This window comes from Chiloscyllium plagiosum, unplaced genomic scaffold (assembly GCF_037043375.1).
Source record: "Chiloscyllium plagiosum isolate Xiang-an unplaced genomic scaffold, Cpla_swu_hap1 HiC_scaffold_1, whole genome shotgun sequence".
NCBI classification, from domain to species: Eukaryota; Metazoa; Chordata; class Chondrichthyes; order Orectolobiformes; family Hemiscylliidae; genus Chiloscyllium; species Chiloscyllium plagiosum.
The window spans coordinates 87784182-87802318 of NW_028270139.1; the positions used below are offsets into that span (position 1 = coordinate 87784182).

The window sequence follows — 18137 nt, forward strand, 5'->3', positions numbered from 1 at the left end:
CAGTGCTGCACGAACTAGAACCCTCTTCTCCCACACCAGTCTTTAAGACATGGATTCATTTCTTCAATCTTATTTGCCCTGTGCAAGTGTGCTTGTGGTTGAGGTCATAATCTCGAGATTATCACCATAAAAATTATTTCTTCTTAATTTAGTGCCCTGCTCCTCATACTGATTATTCAGATTTTTTTTTTTGTTCAGACCATGTTGTTGATACTGACGTGGACCATGACAACTAGATCCTCTCCATCCTATGGCAAGTTCCTCTTCAGCAGATGCCCTGAAACTTGCCTGAAAAATGGCTTGACAATGGCTTTAAAATGATCTGTATTAAAAATGAGGAATATGCACGAGGAAGATTAAGTAAAGCAGATAGCACCAGCACTCAATGCCAATGGTGAAATAAAGGAAAGCAATAATGTGAAAAGAAGGGAAAGCTAGGAACATTGGAGAAGGATTAAGTCATTATGCCTCTTGTGCCAGCATTATATTCTAGTTTATATAAAAAAAATCAAACCTTGCTAGAAAAAAATCAGCAGATCTGGCAGCATCTGGAAAGCAGAGTTAACATTTCGGGTCTAGTGACCCAGTGAAGAGTTAGACCATATATTAAAAGACCTAAAAAAAATTATCTACACACGGATCAAATTGAATATAACATTTTTATATACACTTAACTATAACCCTTCAAACTTCTGAGGAGGAATCTTTAAAGCACTGTCGATAAGCTTTAGATGCACTTGCATGCACACTTCTGCTCTGCACTGATATGATGCTGACCAAATTAGAAAATTTGGACTGTGATCTTTTTATTTATCCTTTGTGGCCACGGTGGTCATGTTCGCCATCTAGGGTGTTGGGTAGGGTTCTGATGGGAACATTGGGGACTGCTAAGGCTGAACTGCATGTTGAAGATTGTGCTGTAAAATGGCAGAAAATTGCAGATGACTGAATTGTGCCCAATGGCCTCATTTTGAGGTTCCCAGCGTTATGTATGTCAGTCTTGAACTACTAATTCAGTTCACATGATATCAAGAAATCTCTGAAGGCACTGGTTACAACAAAAGTTATGGATTCTGACAATCTTCCCACAATCGTGCTGAAGACATTGTTGTAGCTGGTCCAGTACATCTACAACACTGAAAACTACCCAACAATGTGACGAGGACCAGAGGGGCAGCCGGGAAGGAAAGCAGTGAGTATAAATTCTCACCCTTCGACACCAATGGCTATTTTGAGTGTGAGCAGCAGCGGAGGTAAGACGAACCCGAAAAACTGCAGCTAAGGTAAGGCAGTTTTTAAAAAATTACTTGCCGGTAGCGGACAGCGGTGTTTTCCTTTTCAAAGAAGGAGCGGGAGCAGTGGAGGAAGTGACGAGGACCAGAGGGGTAGCCGGGAAGGAAAGCAGTGAGTATAAATTCCCCCCCCTTCGACGCCAACGGGCATTTTGAGTGCGAGCAGCAGTGGAGGTAAGACGAGAGGCATAGATAGAGTCGATAGCCAGAGACTATTTCCCAGGGCAGAAATGACTAACAGGAGGGGTCATAGTTTTAAGCTGGTTGGAGGAAAGTATAGAGGGGATGTCAGAGGCGGATTCTTTACACAGAGTTGTGAGAGCATGGAATGCGTTGCCAGCAGCAGTTGTGGAAGCAAGGTTATTGGGGTCATTTAAGAGACTACTGGACATGCATATGGTCACAGAAATTTGAGGGTGCATACATGAGGATCAGTGGTCGGCACAACACCGTGAGCTGAAGGGCCTGTTCTGTGCTGTACTGTTCTAATGTGGACAATTGCCCAGATATGTCCCGTGTACAACAATCAGGACAAATCCCAGCTGGCCATTTTCCTCCCTATGAATGTACCAAGTCATTAAAGTGATGAAAGGAATTTTTGGCAGAGCTAAAGTGTCACTCAGAAATAACTTTCCCACTGATGTTCTGGCAGGACCACATCACCAGACCATATTCCAGCCTTTGTCCAAACATGAACAAAAAAGGGGAACTGAGACTGACTACCCTTAACATCAAGAGGCAGTATTTTAATGAGCTTGACATCAAGCAACTGAGAAAAACTGGAGTTAATGCGAGGGAAAACTCTCTGGTTGGAGCCATACCTATTACAAAGGAAAGTAGCTATACTTGGTGGAGATCAAACATCTCAGTCTCCGAATATCTCTGTAGGAGTTCTTCAAGGTAGTGTCCCAGGCCTTTCTTCCGTCGTAAGATCAGAAGTTAGATCTTCACTAATGAATACACAATACTCAGTACCACTCACATTTTCTCAGACTCTGAAGCCATCCAGGTCCACATGTCGCAACAGCTGGACAACATCCAGCCTTGGGCTGTTAAATGGCAAGTAACATTTGCGCCACACAATTTTCAGGCAATGGCCAACTACAAGTAGATGGAATCTAACCATCTTCCATGATCTTTAATGGCATTATTCTCACTGAATCCCCCACTACCATTGAGCACAAACTGAACTTGTCAAACCATATAAATATCTTGGCTACAACAGAAGGTCAGAGGCTACGAATGCCACGAATTTCTAAAAGCACTATGGGTGTTCTCTCACTCCATGGATTCTACCAGTTCAACAAGGCAGCTCATCACTACCTTCTCTGTGGCAGTAAATGATGGGAAATTAATCTCATCCCACGAGGAATAAATAACAAAAAGTTAATTTAACTTCTCAAATTTCAAGAAGGTGAATTAAGAAGAAAGATCTTATCTATTGGTATAATATCCAAATTATTGTTATATCTTTGAACCAGTTAACTAGCAGTATTGTAGTAGTAGGCAGAAATTAAGTGCAAGGAAACGTAATCCATAGCCATATTTTATAGCATGCAGGATTCATAAGGGGCTTGACAGAGCAAATGCTGACAGGATGTTACCCCGCATGGGACAGTCTAGGACCAGAGGGCATATTCTCAGAATTAACGGGTGCCAATTTAAGGCTGGGATGAGGAGGAATTTATTCTGTCAGAAGGTTGAGGGTTTTTAGCATTCCTTGCCACAGAGAGCTGTGGTGACACAGTCCTTGTGTATACTTAAGGCTGAAATAGATAGTTTCTTGATTAGTTGGGGTAAATGGTTTATGGGGAAGACAAATGAAAAGTGGACATGAGGAATGTCGGATCAGTCATGATCCTATTGAATAGCTCAGCAGGCTTGAGAGGCCAAATGATCTATTCCTGTTCATATTTCATATGTGGATTGTGCATATCTGTCTCTATGCATATGCTTCTTTCAACTTTTAATATCTCAAAATTAGTTTGTACAAGATGCTACCTAAATTACACAATCCCATTGTGGGAAAGATTGGTATTATATCTTACTCCAACAGCTCTTGAATGGAATGGCTTGCTGGGCTTTGAGGGCAATTCTGTGGATCTGGAATCGTGTGGCACATTTCCCCCCATAACTGACATTAGTGAGCCAGATGGGTTTTTACAAAAATCGATGATATTTTCATAGTCATCACTACTGATACCAATTTTAAATTTAATGTTTTTATTAATTGAATTTAAATCTCAGTAGCTGCCATGGTGAGAAATGAATAATGCCCCATAAGCATTAGCCTGAGCCTCTGGGTTACTAATGTAGTAAGATTAGCACTGTGCTACTGTCTCCACATGTACTTGATAATACTGGTTGATGTACCCATCTCAGGTATCCCTGCTTTAATCATTCTCCTGAAACTCCTTTCTTGATTTGCTGACAGCAAAGGGAAATCTAAACGGAAGGCCCATTTTACCAAAAGGTATGGTTGAAAACCAGTAAAAGTCTTACAATTCAAAAAAAAGAAAAAAGGCAAAACACAATAACAAAAAAAATGAAGTCAGCAAGAAGAAATGAAAGAAATGTGTCAACAACTTGTAAAACCAATGAGCATAAAAAGCAAGAAGACCATGAGGTCATTTCTATTGGAATCATGACATGGCAAATATCGAATGAACTACCCAAAACTATTAGGCAGAGAGTCCTTCCCTGCATTTACATCTTTTCTTGAAGGTCCAGTGAGGCTCAAACACTTCACTGCTTTTCCTCCAGTGGAGTCTTCTTATAAAATTACTGGACAACATTTCTGGCACACGGCCTCTGACTCCCAACTTTTCTACTTGTCAGGTAAGTACCGTAAATGTTTTCAATAGCAAGAGCACATTTTCTCTTTTTAAGACAATTTTTAATCAAAGCCTAACCCTGATCCCTTGTAATTTTTCTTAGTAATTGTTGGCATAGGGTGCCATTTATCCATTATATAGCAGAGGAACATAGCAGTAATGGGTTAGAAAAGAATCTATAAGTATATTTAGTTCATCTCATTCGTGGCAGTAGAATCAGTAGTGATAATTTTGTAGGAGAACTTGAAGTGTGTAGCCTCATTAAATTGTATTGTAATCCAAAATGATTTCCCACTCACCAGACAGGCAAGTCACCTATCAGTGATTGTTGGTAGCTATTAGATCTGATTCAAATGACACCCAATTATAACAGAATTCCAGTTTCTCATCAGTCTCCCTGTGCATGACTATTGATCCCATGTCTGGCCTTCATGAAAATTGATCTCATAGATTCCATTGCTACAAATGGTATAAAGTTGGAATAGTGGAGACAATGTTTTCATCAATTGTCAAGGATCCATCATTGACCTCTTAATAATTATAGTTACTGGAAAAATCAAAAGGAAGTAAAGAAGTGTTATCTAGCATTTATGTGAGTCAAGTACAATAATAAAGATCTTTTTACTGATCAAATTACACCACACTAGCAAACACTAATTATTAAGTTAAAACAAGTGTGATTTTAATATTTCTATCAGTTATCATTACTAAAAAAAATTATCCACCATTATCTTACTAACCTTTATTTAAATGGAAATGATAATGTTTAATTTAAGGTAGCAATTTTAAATAAAATTAGGAACAAGGAAAGATTAAGCGAGAAATTATTTTAAATCAGTGTTTCAATGCACTGATATTTTTGCTTTTGGGTATCTAATGTATTGTTAACATTCTGTTCAAGTTTGCATTTGAAAAATGAGCTTAAACAAATGAAAGTGACTTGTCTAAAACCTGCAATACAATTCTAGTTTTTAACAGAATGTATTCTCCAGTACCTCCAGTTACTTGTAGTATTAATCTTTAGTCAATAGCTTCTTGGCAGAGGAAATAAATGCCATAAGTTATTTTTATGGAATAAATTAATCGTACTTTGAGTTGGTTACATTCAAATTTTTGAACTAAGTACAAATCGTGTTTAATGTTTTATGGCAATTGAACCTAGAGTAAATTGTATTAACTGCACTCTGCAGACTCCACTAATGGCAGTTTGGATTTCAACAGTCTTGGTTAATAACGCAGAAGGTAATTGCAACTAGAAAGAACATTGCAAATTTATGCCTTCAAATATATTTACCCTTATCGTGTCCCCAGGGGTCTTCAACTAAAAATGTGCAATACTTAAGAAAATTTGTTCAATGAAAACTTGCTACTGATCAACATTATGTGATTCGACTTTTTTCTCAATCCTCGCATTGCCAAGGTACTAATACACCAATTTAAAAAGATGGAAAGAAAAAGTAGCAGAGAAAGCAAAAAATTATGAATCCAATGACCCAATTGACAGAATAGATATAAATGATAACCATGTCCATATCAAATCTCCAGCCACGATTGTCATCTTCAAAATCCAGTCTGTAGGCACCATGAGGGAACTGTCTTCTTGTGACAGCATCTGAATGTCTTCCAACACCTGCAATGATATACAACAATTAATGGCATATGGCTCATTAGTCACCGACAGCAGAATATATCTGCTACAGAATCACTAAAAATTACAGATGAACAGTGTAGGCCATAAAGTGCAGTGCTACAAAGATAGAGGAACTTCTGTCTTTTAATTCACTTCATGTGAATTTTCAAATTGTAACTCAAATAACTAATGTAGAGGTGCAACATGGTTGGAGACCAGTTGAATTTCTGACATCTGAGTACAGCTCCAAGCAACATGAAGACTTCTGTTCAATTTTATCATTTCAATGTTGACAGTTGCTTTCATATAGAATTCTGAAGAATCTAAGTTCTTATCCAAGCCACACACCACTTTGACTGGGAAATATATTGCTCTTCCTTCATCACCTTTGAGTCAAAGTCCTGGAATTCCTCACCTGTGATAGTATCTTTGCAATATGATTGTGGTTGTTTAAAAATGCAGCTAAAGTTTCTCAAGTTCATTAAATATTGGTCATGCCATTAATAATAATAATCCAGGACTGAAGAAGAAACTAATTTAAAGTGGAGTGGAAATAATCTTGATATGAATGACCAAGCAATTCAAGCAACGTGTGTGAGAGGCTTCATTTGATCATATTCCCGACTTCTGGCTATGGCGCTGAAGTTTCTCTTGGGTTCAAATCTTGCCTTATTGGGTTGTAGTTGAAGCACTTTTATTTCTTCCTCTTGATCAACACTTTTGTGGTTTCTAAAATGTCTATGCTATAAGGTATTTTTAGCCAGTCACATTGTGAAGGGATTCTTTCTAAAGTTGGGACGCCACAAATACATAATCATGAACATTTCTGTCAAAAGCTGCACAGAGCTGAGTTATGTGTAAACAGGTATTATTTTCAATGATAGTGAAAGCAGATGACTGGGACAAGTCTACTGTTGCTCTATTGCCCACAGAGACAACTAAACATCTTTTACATTTAAATGTGGACCTGTCTTATGTTATTGATCATTAGCTGCAGCCAATCACAAAAAAAATCTAAAATCAATTCTGATAGAAAATGAATGTGTGGAGTATAACATTTCCTCTACCCCATGCTTTATTACACAGAACAAGAAAAAAACTTTCATTTTAGCTTCTTAAATTAAAATAAAAGGTGTCTTCAATGGAACCATGATGACAGTGAATTATCTGTTCATTTAGTTTTTTTGCTAGTTTTGAATTTTATCACATAAAGATTCAAGGATAAGCATTGATTGCAATGATGTTAAAATTGGCATGTTATACTGCACAAGAAATGCAAATATTTGGTAAACAAAGCATTAGTGATCTTTCAAAGAAGCAAACAAGAAGTAAAAGATAACTTTAATAATGTAAGTGCATTAAGTTCTGTAACACCAATGCCAGAAAGTTATTTTTATGACACTTTTTAACTTTTTTTATGAACAGAGCTCATTCATAGTATACATTCTCATATTCGCTTCTTTGATCAGTATCAAATGATCTACAATGACAGTCTACATTTAAAAACTACTGATAATGAAAATTTTACTCGGCACTCAAAACAAATTCAGAAACAATTAGAAGTTCGAATTTCCAGTGATACACGTATATTTTTATATATCTATATTAATTTCATATTCAATTAAATTCTCCATGCATGAAAAATATCAATAGTTGAGCATAAATAATCGAGCATATCAATAGTTCAGCATAAATTGCATTCGTCAACATTTCATATGGGGCAAAGATGGTATCATGTTCAAGATTGTCCAAGTTCTTATTTAATCGTCTATTGCTATTTTAAATTAGATTAGATTCCTCACAGTATGGAAACAGACCTTTCAGCCCAATAAGTCCACAATGACCCTCCGAAGACTAACCCACCCAGACCCATTCCCCTACACTATATTTACTCCTGACTAATGCACCTAACTAATGCACCTAACACTATGGGCAATTTAGCATGGCCAATTCACCTGACCTGCACATGTTTGGATTGTGGAAATAAACCACAGTACCCAGAAGAAACCCACGCAGATATGGTGAGAATGTGCAAACTCCACACAGACAGTCGCCTGCGGTGGGAATCGAACCCAGGTCCCTGGTTCTGTGAATCCAGGTCCCTGGTGCAGTGCTAACCACTGAGCCACCGTGCTGCCCTATTTTATAAATGTCTTTTCAGACATTTATTAATGGCATTTTTATGTTGCCGTTCTGACTCATTAATAAAGTTGTTTTACTATAAATCACAAAAAAAAACTTATTTTAAGTAAGGTAGCATTTTTCATTTTGTTGGAACATGGGGTTCTCAAATACATCACAAATCTGTTTCTCTGATATCAGTGAAACACATTTCTTACTCAAGAGCATCATTTCACAAGTCTGTCTAAAGTCTGATCAAAAATTGGTGATATTACTTCATCTATTGAGATTCTTAATTTCTGAAGTCCTGATGTTTATTGTAGGAATGACAGTGGGTTGGCATTTGCCATCATTATTTTCCTGAAACTGAAAGCAGTTTCTGGAGTCTGCACAAGGACATTAAATATTCCAACTGCTCAAAAAAAGCCAAATTTTTAAATATACATTTCTAATGTGCATATTTTAAATTATTTATGTTACTTATCTTTCATTCATTGGATATGAAGGCAAGAATTAATTGCCGATTCCCAATTACCTACGTGAAACTGCTGTTGAGCTACCTAAGGCAGAAAATGTAGGAGCAGAAGCAGGCCATTCAGTCCATCAGGTCTGCTCTGACATTCATATTGTGGCTCATCTGAACCCTAGGAGAAAGTGAGGGCTACAGATGCTGGAAATCAGAGTCAAAAGGGTGTGACATCGAAAAAGCACAGCAGGTCAGGCAACCTCAGAGAAGCAGGAGAGTCGACGTTTCTGGAATAAACCCTTCATCAGGAATGTATGAGGGGAATAAACAGGGGCTGAGAGGTAAATAGGAGAACAGGTGGGGCTGAGGGAAAGGTAGTGGTGAAGGCGATAGGTGAACGCAGGTGAGGGGGTAATGATGATAGGTCAGAGCGGAGGGTGGAGCAGATGGGTGGGAAGGAAAATGGACAATGGGACAATTCAAGAAGGTGGTGCTGAGTTGGAGAGTTGGATCTGGGAATGAGGTCGGGGGAGGGGAGATGAGGAAACTGGTGAAATCGATGCTGATGCCATGTGATTGGAGGGTCCCAAATTATGGTGTTCTTTCTCTAGGCATCGGATAGCTAGGATTTGGCAGTGGAGGAGGCCCAGGCCTTGTATGTCTTTGAGGGAGTGGGTGGGGGAGTTGAAGTGGCCAGCCACAGGGTGCCGGGGCTGTTTGGTGTGTGTGTCCCCCAGAGGGGTACTTTGAAACCTTCCATGAGTTGGCGTCTTGTTTCCCCAATACAGAAGAGGCCACATGGAGAGCTACGGACACAGTAGATAAGGTGTTTGGATGTGCAGGAAAATCTCTGCCGGATGTGAAAGAATCCTTTGGGGCCTTGGATGGAAGTGAGGGGGGAGGTGTGGGCGCAGGTTTAACACCTCTTGGATTGGTTTGGTAATAATGGCCAGTTACCAATGACAAAGGTTTTCTGCTTGCCAAGAATTGTATGATCGGTTGTTAGGCAGCTGAATATCGTGTAACAATGAATAAGATACAGAGAAGCTATTCAGACTACTACCAGCCTGTTCCCTGCAGAAAAGCCATTTTAAGCCTGAACGATACCAGTTCACTTTTTACTCAGCAGTTGCTGTAAGCCATGACTTTTAGTCAGTAAGTTAGTTACCTTTTCTCAGTGAACAGCGAACTGTGCCACCTGCAAACAGGTGGAGGCAACTGGAAGAAGGAATTAGTAGAGTTATATACCGATGGTTCATAACTGTTTGACTGTAGTTTGAGTTGAATTACTTGAAATAAATAATAATTCTTGATAAGTACAGAAGGCTGGTCCATGCTTTCTATCAACCTGGGTCTGAAAATCAGGTAAATTGGGCAACCTTTGCATTTCATTTGCATAATCGAGTACCATTTTAGAACTTAACTTTATTTTGTCATGTTGAAAAGCATTTTTTGATATATATATTTAAGAGAAATAACCTAGAGCTATTTCATTCATTTAGCTGAAAATGGGTTTATCACAAAAAAAGCATTTTTACTAAAAACATTCTAACGCACCATCTATGACTAAACTAATTTTAAAGAGCTGACAATAAGTTTAAAATACCATACAAAAGCAACAATCAGTTTTAAGATGAAGGATAGTCAGTTTCTAAGTTAATTAAATACATTTTTCATACCTAAAATCTTTGAAAAGGTGCCCACTAATGCCCTTCTGTCTAAAACAAAATGTTTTAACAGTCTTCATAAACATAAAGAATGTAAGAGCAGGGGTAGGCCATTCAGCCCTTCCAGCCTGCTACGTCATTCAATACGATTATGGCTGATCATCCAACTCAGTAACCCATTCCCACTTTCTCCCCATACCTTGTGATCCCTTCAACCCTAAGAATTATATCTAATCCTTATGAAAAACATTTAATGTTTTGGCCTTAACTGCTTTCTGTGACAGAGAATTCGATAGGCTCTCCATGTTTAGTACTAAATGGCCTAACCCATACCCTTAGAATGTGACCCCTGGTTCTGCACTCATGAACATCCTTTCTGTGTTTACTATGTCCAGTTTATAGGTTTCTATGACATCCCTCCTCATTCTTTTATTCTCCAGAAAACATAGTCCTAACTGATCCAGTCACACTTCATACATCAGTCCTGCCATCCCGGGAATCAGTCTGGTAAACATTTGTTGCACTCTGTCCGTAGCCAGAACTATTTACGTATCTTTCCTCAGATAAGGAGACTGAAGCTGTGCAAAATACTCCAGCTACGGAGGTCAGCTTTTGAGCAAATTAAGTTGAAGAAAAAGCAACCAAATCCAGTGACAATTCTACTCCTATATCTTTGGACAAACAGTTAAGGATATGCAAATCGCATGTGGCGATATAAAGAATATTCTGGTAGCTAACTAAACAGCCAGAAATGTCACTATTATATAATGCTGAGGGACCTCTTTTTGGGCAGTCACTAAAATTAGAAACATCCTGTTGCTTTAAGTACAGTTGTCACATAAGATATCCCTTAAGGTAGAAAAACAAGCAAAGCAATCAGCTTAACACATTATATATGTATGCACACACACAGAGAATATTTCTTAAATTAGGTACAAATGAGCACATGACCTGTGAAACCTTGCTGCAGGAAAGAGGAGACAACTTTGTACATAATTTAAAAATTGGAGAGGGGCATCTGTTCTTCGCACTCATGTGTAACATGAGGGAATTTGAAATAGCTTAAAGTTAGATATGCAGAGAAGATCGAACTTGCAGCATATGATGGATTTTATCACTGAATTTTGTGATGTCAGTTTATTGAAATAAAAGTTCAGACACTACCTTGAGGCAGAAAACTAGCCTAATTTGTAAGGAAAGAGGGAAACGAGGAACTGTTTCACTGGCAGCTACTTAGAATTCTCTTGAATAAATAAAGGATTGTGGCCACTTCTGTCACAGGCAAGACAATACTTATTGGCAACTTTGAGAATCAGTAGAAGTTATATCCCAACCTTTGAAATGGTTAAGAATGTATGGTGGAAATGAGAGATCAATATCAAAGGAAAGTAAAGACTGTCCACTATGACAAGGCAAAAGTCAGGAGTGTGATGGAATACTCCCCATTTGCCAGGATGAGTGTATCTCCAACAACACTCAAGAAGCTTGACACCATCCAGGATAAAGGAGCCCGCTTGATTGACATTACATCCACAAATATGCAGTAACTCGGTAGTAGTGTATACCATCCACAAGATGCACCGCAGAAATTCACCAATGTTCCTTAGACAGCATCTTCCAAACACCCAACTACTTCCAACTAGAAGACAAGGGTAGCAAGTACATTGGAACACCACCACCTGAAATTTTACCCACCGGGTCACTCAACATCCTGACTTGGAAATATATCACTGTCACTGGGTCAAAATCTTGGTACTCCCTCCATAACATCATTGTGGGTCTACCTACAGCACATACACTACAGTTCACAAGGTAGTTCACCATCATTTTCTCATGGGCAACCACAGATATGTAATAAATGCTGCCATAGCCAGCAATGCCATGTCCTTCAAGTGAATAAAAGATTATATGAAGGCATAAGATGATTTCATTGATTTCAATGGTTGGTAGGAGGTGACAAACAGTTTTAAAACAGTTTCTCATCGCCTGAGGAAGCTGGGAACAGTATACCTCAGATGGTAGACACCCACAGCACAGATAAAGGCTCTTCAGTTCATCAAACCTACATAGGTCATAAGCAATACTCGAATCCTATTTTCAGCATTTGGCCCATAGCCTTGTACGTCTTAGCATCTCAAGGGCATCTAAACACTTCCTAAATATCATGAGGATTTCTGCCTCTCCCACTGTTTTGGGAGTGAGTTTCAGATTCCCACCACCCTTTGGGTTAAAAACACTTATCTTCACATCTTCTCTAAACTTCTTGCGCCTTACCTTAAATCTATGCTTCCTGGTCATTTTTCCCTTCACCAAGGGAAAGGTTTCTTTCTGTCTACCTGATTTGTGCCCCTCATAATTTTATACATCTCAATTATGACCCCCTCAGTCTCTGTTGCCTTAAGGAAAACAAACCCAGTCTAACCAATCTCTCTTCCTAACCCAAACTCTTCAGCCCAGGCAACATTCTGGTAAACATCATGGATGGCACAGTGAATGGGTTCGATTCTAGCCTCAGGCGACTGTCTATGTGGAGTTTGCACATTCTCCCCATGTTTGCGTGGGTTTCTTCTGGGTGCTCTGGTTTCCTCCCACATTCCAAAGATGTGCAGGTTAGGTGAATTGCCCATGCTAAATTGCCCATAGTGTTCAGGGATGTGTAGGTTTGATGCGTCAGTCAGTGGAAATGTAGAGTAATAGGGTAGGGGAATGGGTCTGGGTGGGTTACTCTTCGGAGGGTCACTCTTTGGAGGGTCGTTGTGGACATGTTGGGCCAATGGGCCTGTTTCCACACTGTAGGGATTCTCTGAAATTTGCTCTGCATCCTCTCCAGTGCAATCATATCTCACTTATACTGTGAATTATAGAACTGTGCACAATACTCTCACTGTAGTTTAGCTCCAGCATAACCTCCCTGGACTTAAACACTAAGCCTTGGCTAATAAAAGCAATTATCCCATATGCCTTCTTAACCACTTCATCTACCTATCCCAATGGATGTGCACAGCAATCTGATCTTCAGTGCTTCCCAGGGAATTACTTTTATTTCAGGCTTATCATTGTCCTTTTCCATAACAAACTGAAATCTAACAGGGTTAGTTTCACTGTCTGCAAAATGCTCTCTCCTGATACTTCAACCACATGCCCGATTTCATTACCTGAAATTAAGTCCAGGACCATCTTGAGGGCCTTCTATGCAATGGTTTAAAAAGCTCTCCTGAATGCATTTTAAGAATTCTGGTCCCTCTATATCTTCGACATTATGACTATCCTAGCTAATACTGGGGAAGTTGAAATCTCCTTCTATGATTACACTATTACTTTTACACTTGTCTGAAATTTGCCTCCATATCTGATCTTCTATTTCTCTAACTGTGAGGGGGCCTTTAATACACGCAGCAATGTGCTGCTCCTTTTTGGTTTTTAATTCTACCAAGCTGGCATCAGTTGTGAAGAACCTTCCAAGATGTCATCCCTCCTTACATAATTGATTCCCTGATTTATACTTTGATACCCCCTCCTCTTTTACCTCTTTTGTTTCGCCTGAAGATCCAAAATCCTAGAACAATCTTGCCACTCTCTCAACCATGTCTCAGTGAAATAATTACATTACATCCCAAGTTTTAATTTATGTCCTCAACTCATCTGCCTTGCATTAAAATAAATACCAGCCAGCCTTACCAAATTCTTTGTGCTTTAACTGACCTATAATTTCTTTAACCTCTTGATTCACTTACTGTCACTTCTAATTTTGGTTATTCAACCTCACCTGCTGAACATTTTCTCTGGATCCCACTGCCCAGTTAGTTTAAATCCTCCCGATCAGCATCAGCAAACTTCCCTGCAATGATCCTGGTCCCATTCTGGTTCAGGTGCAACCCATCCATCTTATACCTCAAAAAAAATTGCAAACTTAATATGATACCTTGATTCAGGAAAGTGTCCTAGTATGTCTTAGCATGATATTCCTGGTCAACCCATTTCACAATTCACGACTTATCCAATATCAAAGGGGAAGTAATGATGTAGTGGTAACATCACTGGACGAGTAATCCAGAACTCCAGGCTATTGTTCAGGATACAGGGCTTCAAATCCCACCATAGTGGATGATGAAACTTGAATTTTAAGAAATCTGGAATTAAAGCTAGTCTAATAGCAGAAGACAATGAGGTCTACAGATGCTGGAGATCAGACTTGAGTGTGTGTTGCTGAAAAAGCACAACAGGTCAGGCAGCATTGGAGGAGCAGGAAAATCGATGTTTCGGGCCCGAACCCTTCATCAGGAATGAGGCTGGGAGCTTTGGGGGTAGAGAGATAAATGGGAGGGGAGTGGGGATGGAGAGAAGGTAGCTGAGAGTGCAATAGGTGGATGGAGGTGGGGGTAAAGGTGATAGGTTGGAGAGGAGGGTGGAGCGGATAGGTGGGAAGGAAGATTGATGGGACAGGTCATGAGTGCGGTGCTGAGCTGGAAGTTTGGAACTGGGGTAAGGTGGGGGAGGCTCACTGAGATCAGGTGGCTCAGTTTTTCTGGACAGGTGGCTCAGTTTTTCCATACAAGGTAGCCCCAGAGCTGGTGCATGAGTGCCTGCTATAATATCTGTTGAACCCCCAACCATACTACATCATCCTGTGATGCCTTCCTCCCTTTAGTTAGATCTTGTATGGGTGTTATGGTCATTGCAAAATCCTCCACAAAATTTTGACAGTAGTGAAATAGACCTTGAACACCCTGCAAATCCATGAATCTAGGCATCCTTTCTACTTAAGGCCAAATTTCTACTCTGGGGTGGATTTCGTTTATGTTGTGTGACCAAGATTGGACTTGCTCTTCCCCAGCAGGCCTTTCTTCAAGCTTTTCTTAAAGCCTGTTATTCCTAGCAGCTCTATGATATGTAATCTGGTTCCTCTATGACCCCTGGTTGTATTAAATCAATCATTTATTGCCTGTCTCTCGTTGCCCTTGATAAGGTGGTGATGAGTTGCCTTCTTGAACTTCTGCAGTTCATGTGCTGTAGGTGCATACACAATGCCATTAGGGAGGGAATTCCAGGATTTTGAGCCAGTGACCGTGAAGGAATGATATATTTTGAAGTCAGGATGGCAATGGCTTGGATGGGAACTTGCAGGTTGTGGTGTCCCCAAGTTTCTACTGCCCTTGTCCTTCTAGATGGAAGTAGTCATGGGTTTGGAAGGTGCTAAGGATCTTTAGTGAATTTCTGCAATGTATCTTGGAAAGAGTACACACTGTTGCTGCTGAGTGTTGGTGTTGGAGAGAGTGGATGCTGTGCCAACCATGTGGGCTGCTTTCCATTTTTTTGACCTATCGGAAGATTTTGTAAGTCTTGGGGCTTCTCCTCTGGGTTCTGCCCATCTTCCATTTTCTTAACAATCTATTTCTGATGCTCTTCCATGATCCCTGTGGTACCCAGTGTCTACAGTGCTCTTTGCTGCATTCATCTCTCCCAACACATTGTTATGATGTTCCTTCAGACTTTCACCTGCCCTGTGTGATCTTAGCTTCTCAACCTATGAAGCTTGGCTAATTTGTTCTGTTTAAGGGTTCTTGGGGTTCAACCTACCTGCGCATCTTTGGCTTCCTGTCTCTATCCTGCCAACACAGTTCTGCATTCTTGACCAGCACCTCCTGTCCTCAGTCCTGTAGATTCCCTCTCTCCCATGTTGGTTTGGTGAGGCTAAGTGCCCTACGTATGGGTGGTAAGTTAGAAAGTACTGGCCTCCCTGCAATGCTTGTTCCAGTGATGTGGCCTGAGATCCTGCCAACTGTAACAATATTGCTGTGGTATGACCTGAAAAACTAGGAGGCTCAAGGACAGCCTTTGAGTAATTTTTCAAACATATGCATGGAGAGCTAGCCTTGTCAAAGACTGAACTCTAAAACATTTGCAAGAATTCACTCCTTATAAATACCTTTGGTCAGGTGGACATACTATCATTCAATTCTAACCTTGTCAACTTATACTCTCAATACTACATGCTAAGTAGATGTTGCTGGCATCAGTTACAAATTTCTTGTGTGCATGTACAAAGACATTGTCCTCATTCATGCAAGTGTTATGAAGGTGTAGAGATGTATTATATCTTTAAGAGAGTTGAAGGACTTAGCAAGCACACAGAGTGTTAGAGAATTTACATTGTAACATTTGGTCCAGCAGCAAGCAGTCACTGGGTTGTTATGTGACAAAAAAACAAATGCAAATTCGGCCAATCAGTTTAAATTATGCCTCAAGATACTGAACTCCAATCAAGTTTGAATTTGGTATTTTGACAATATTAACACCAATGAGACAATCTGACCTTGGAAAAATTGAACAGTTGGAGAACTGCTAAAAGACCAAGAGATATAGGCTGCTAGTAAGAACTCTCTGAAATGTATCTGTCTGCAGAAGGAGTTTCATAAGAAAAAGATTGACATCGGCCTGGAGAGCAAATCTGCAGAGGAAGATACCAAGAGAAGATTCGACAGCTGGCTGCTTTTGAAAATTGAACTTGTCTATAAATCTTAATTGGGGGTTTTATAGGACTAGTATTGTAAGGGGGAAGGTAAAATATAGGTTCAGATAAATAGATGTTAGTTAATTATTCTCTGTTAGGCTTTAAAAAAATTAAAGTTGTTAATTTTTACTTTAAAAGTGACTTTTGGGATAGTTCTTTGCCTCTCTAATTTTAACAGATTACAGCACGGGGCAAATCATTTCTGTATTGCAGGTTTAAATTAGCACAGGGTGTCTACCCTGTGTCATAACACAAAGCTTCCAATATCTTGCTGATCATACTGTCTAGGCTGTCTCCTTGTTTCCATCATCCACTCCCTGTACTTGTCATTCCTTATCCTGTCTAGAGAGGGTAAATTTGCTAATCTTCTGTTCTGCACTTTTCTGCTGACATTACTGTCTACTAAAATACACTTCTAACCAAAATTTTTAACCCCATCAGCACCTTGCCACAAGATTTGGAAGATCTTGCAAAAACATCATTTTTGATATTTCTCCTGTGTTTTGAGATGCCTACTGTTGGTTATCCAAGGTTCTGAACAAATACAAGCACGGAGATTACTGCTGCTTGGGAAAACCGTGACCTTATTCTGGGGTTTGAGATCCTGGTTCTCAAATACCTCTTTCCTCAATTGGCTGAAGGCTGAGCTGACAAATTCCAGACAATCATGCGTTTTGACAACCACGTCTGTCTTCGTCAAGAAGCTGCACCTAAGATATGGAAAATGGTCTCCACTTCACAAGATCTCACGGTTAATCTTAAGAATTATTATGCTGTGGGAGCAGGTGGGAAAAAAGCCTTAGTTTTCCTGCTGCTTTATCAAAGGGAATTTTCAAATATGCTTTGGAGAAGGAGTTGATCAGTGACCTGGAGCCCAGTTTCTGAGTGTGTACAAATGTCATCAGTATATTGTCGCTCTATTTCTGAGCTCAGAATCATCGTAGCTTTGGACTGAAGGAGGTATAGGTTGAATGGTTTTCTGTAGGTTCGGTAGACTAACTCCAATGTGAGTAACATACTGGAGGTAAAGTGCAGTATAGCAGTGAAGATGATGAGAAAAATGGGATATACTGTTGAGAGGGAATCCTCAGCAATAACTTGTATGAAATCTTACTGTATCAGGAAAAACACTGACCACAAAAGCTCCTATAGATTGCTTCTGACTATCCACCCTCTGTTGAAGCATCAGTACTCTTCCCATTGCAGAAGTACTAAGAACACAGAACATTATATGGGTTGATGACATCACTAAAATGCCCTGATAGCATCATGTTGGACAAAGCTGGTTGTGTTCTCAAGGACACAGCTGTTAGATTGGGCCTGTGCAGGTAGTGAGAGGGGAACACAAAGGGAAAAACCTACTTGATCCTGCCCTCATCAACCAACTTATTTCAGATATGTCTGTGGCCTGTATTTCATAGGAAATGATATAAAAATAAGGTGGTCTTGCTAAAGCTATACAAGGCATGGTTAAACCACATCTAGGATATTGTGAGCAATTTTGGTTCCCTTATGGGCGGCACGGTGGCACAGTGGTTAGCACTGCTGCCTCGCAGCGCCAGAGACCCGGGTTCAATTCCCGACTCAGGCGACTGACTGTGTGGAGTTTGCACGTT

General features: G+C 39.8%; 1 protein-coding gene across 3 annotated transcripts in view; it reads right to left on the reverse strand.

The window, feature by feature from the left end:
* Positions 1-4728: 4728 nt before the first annotated feature.
* rnf180a (ring finger protein 180a) overlaps positions 4729-18137 on the reverse strand; it is a 136073-nt gene continuing 122664 nt past the window's right edge. For 2 of the 3 annotated variants that reach the window (XM_043689494.2, XM_087988665.1), the window contains exon 7: positions 4729-5756. In XM_043689494.2, coding sequence (XP_043545429.1) covers positions 5563-5756 — 194 coding nt within the window. In that variant the 3' untranslated portion in view covers positions 4729-5562. Of the gene's footprint in view, positions 5757-9511; positions 9562-18137 lie in introns of all 3 variants that reach the window. The other variant, XM_043689501.2, reaches the window with a different exon arrangement.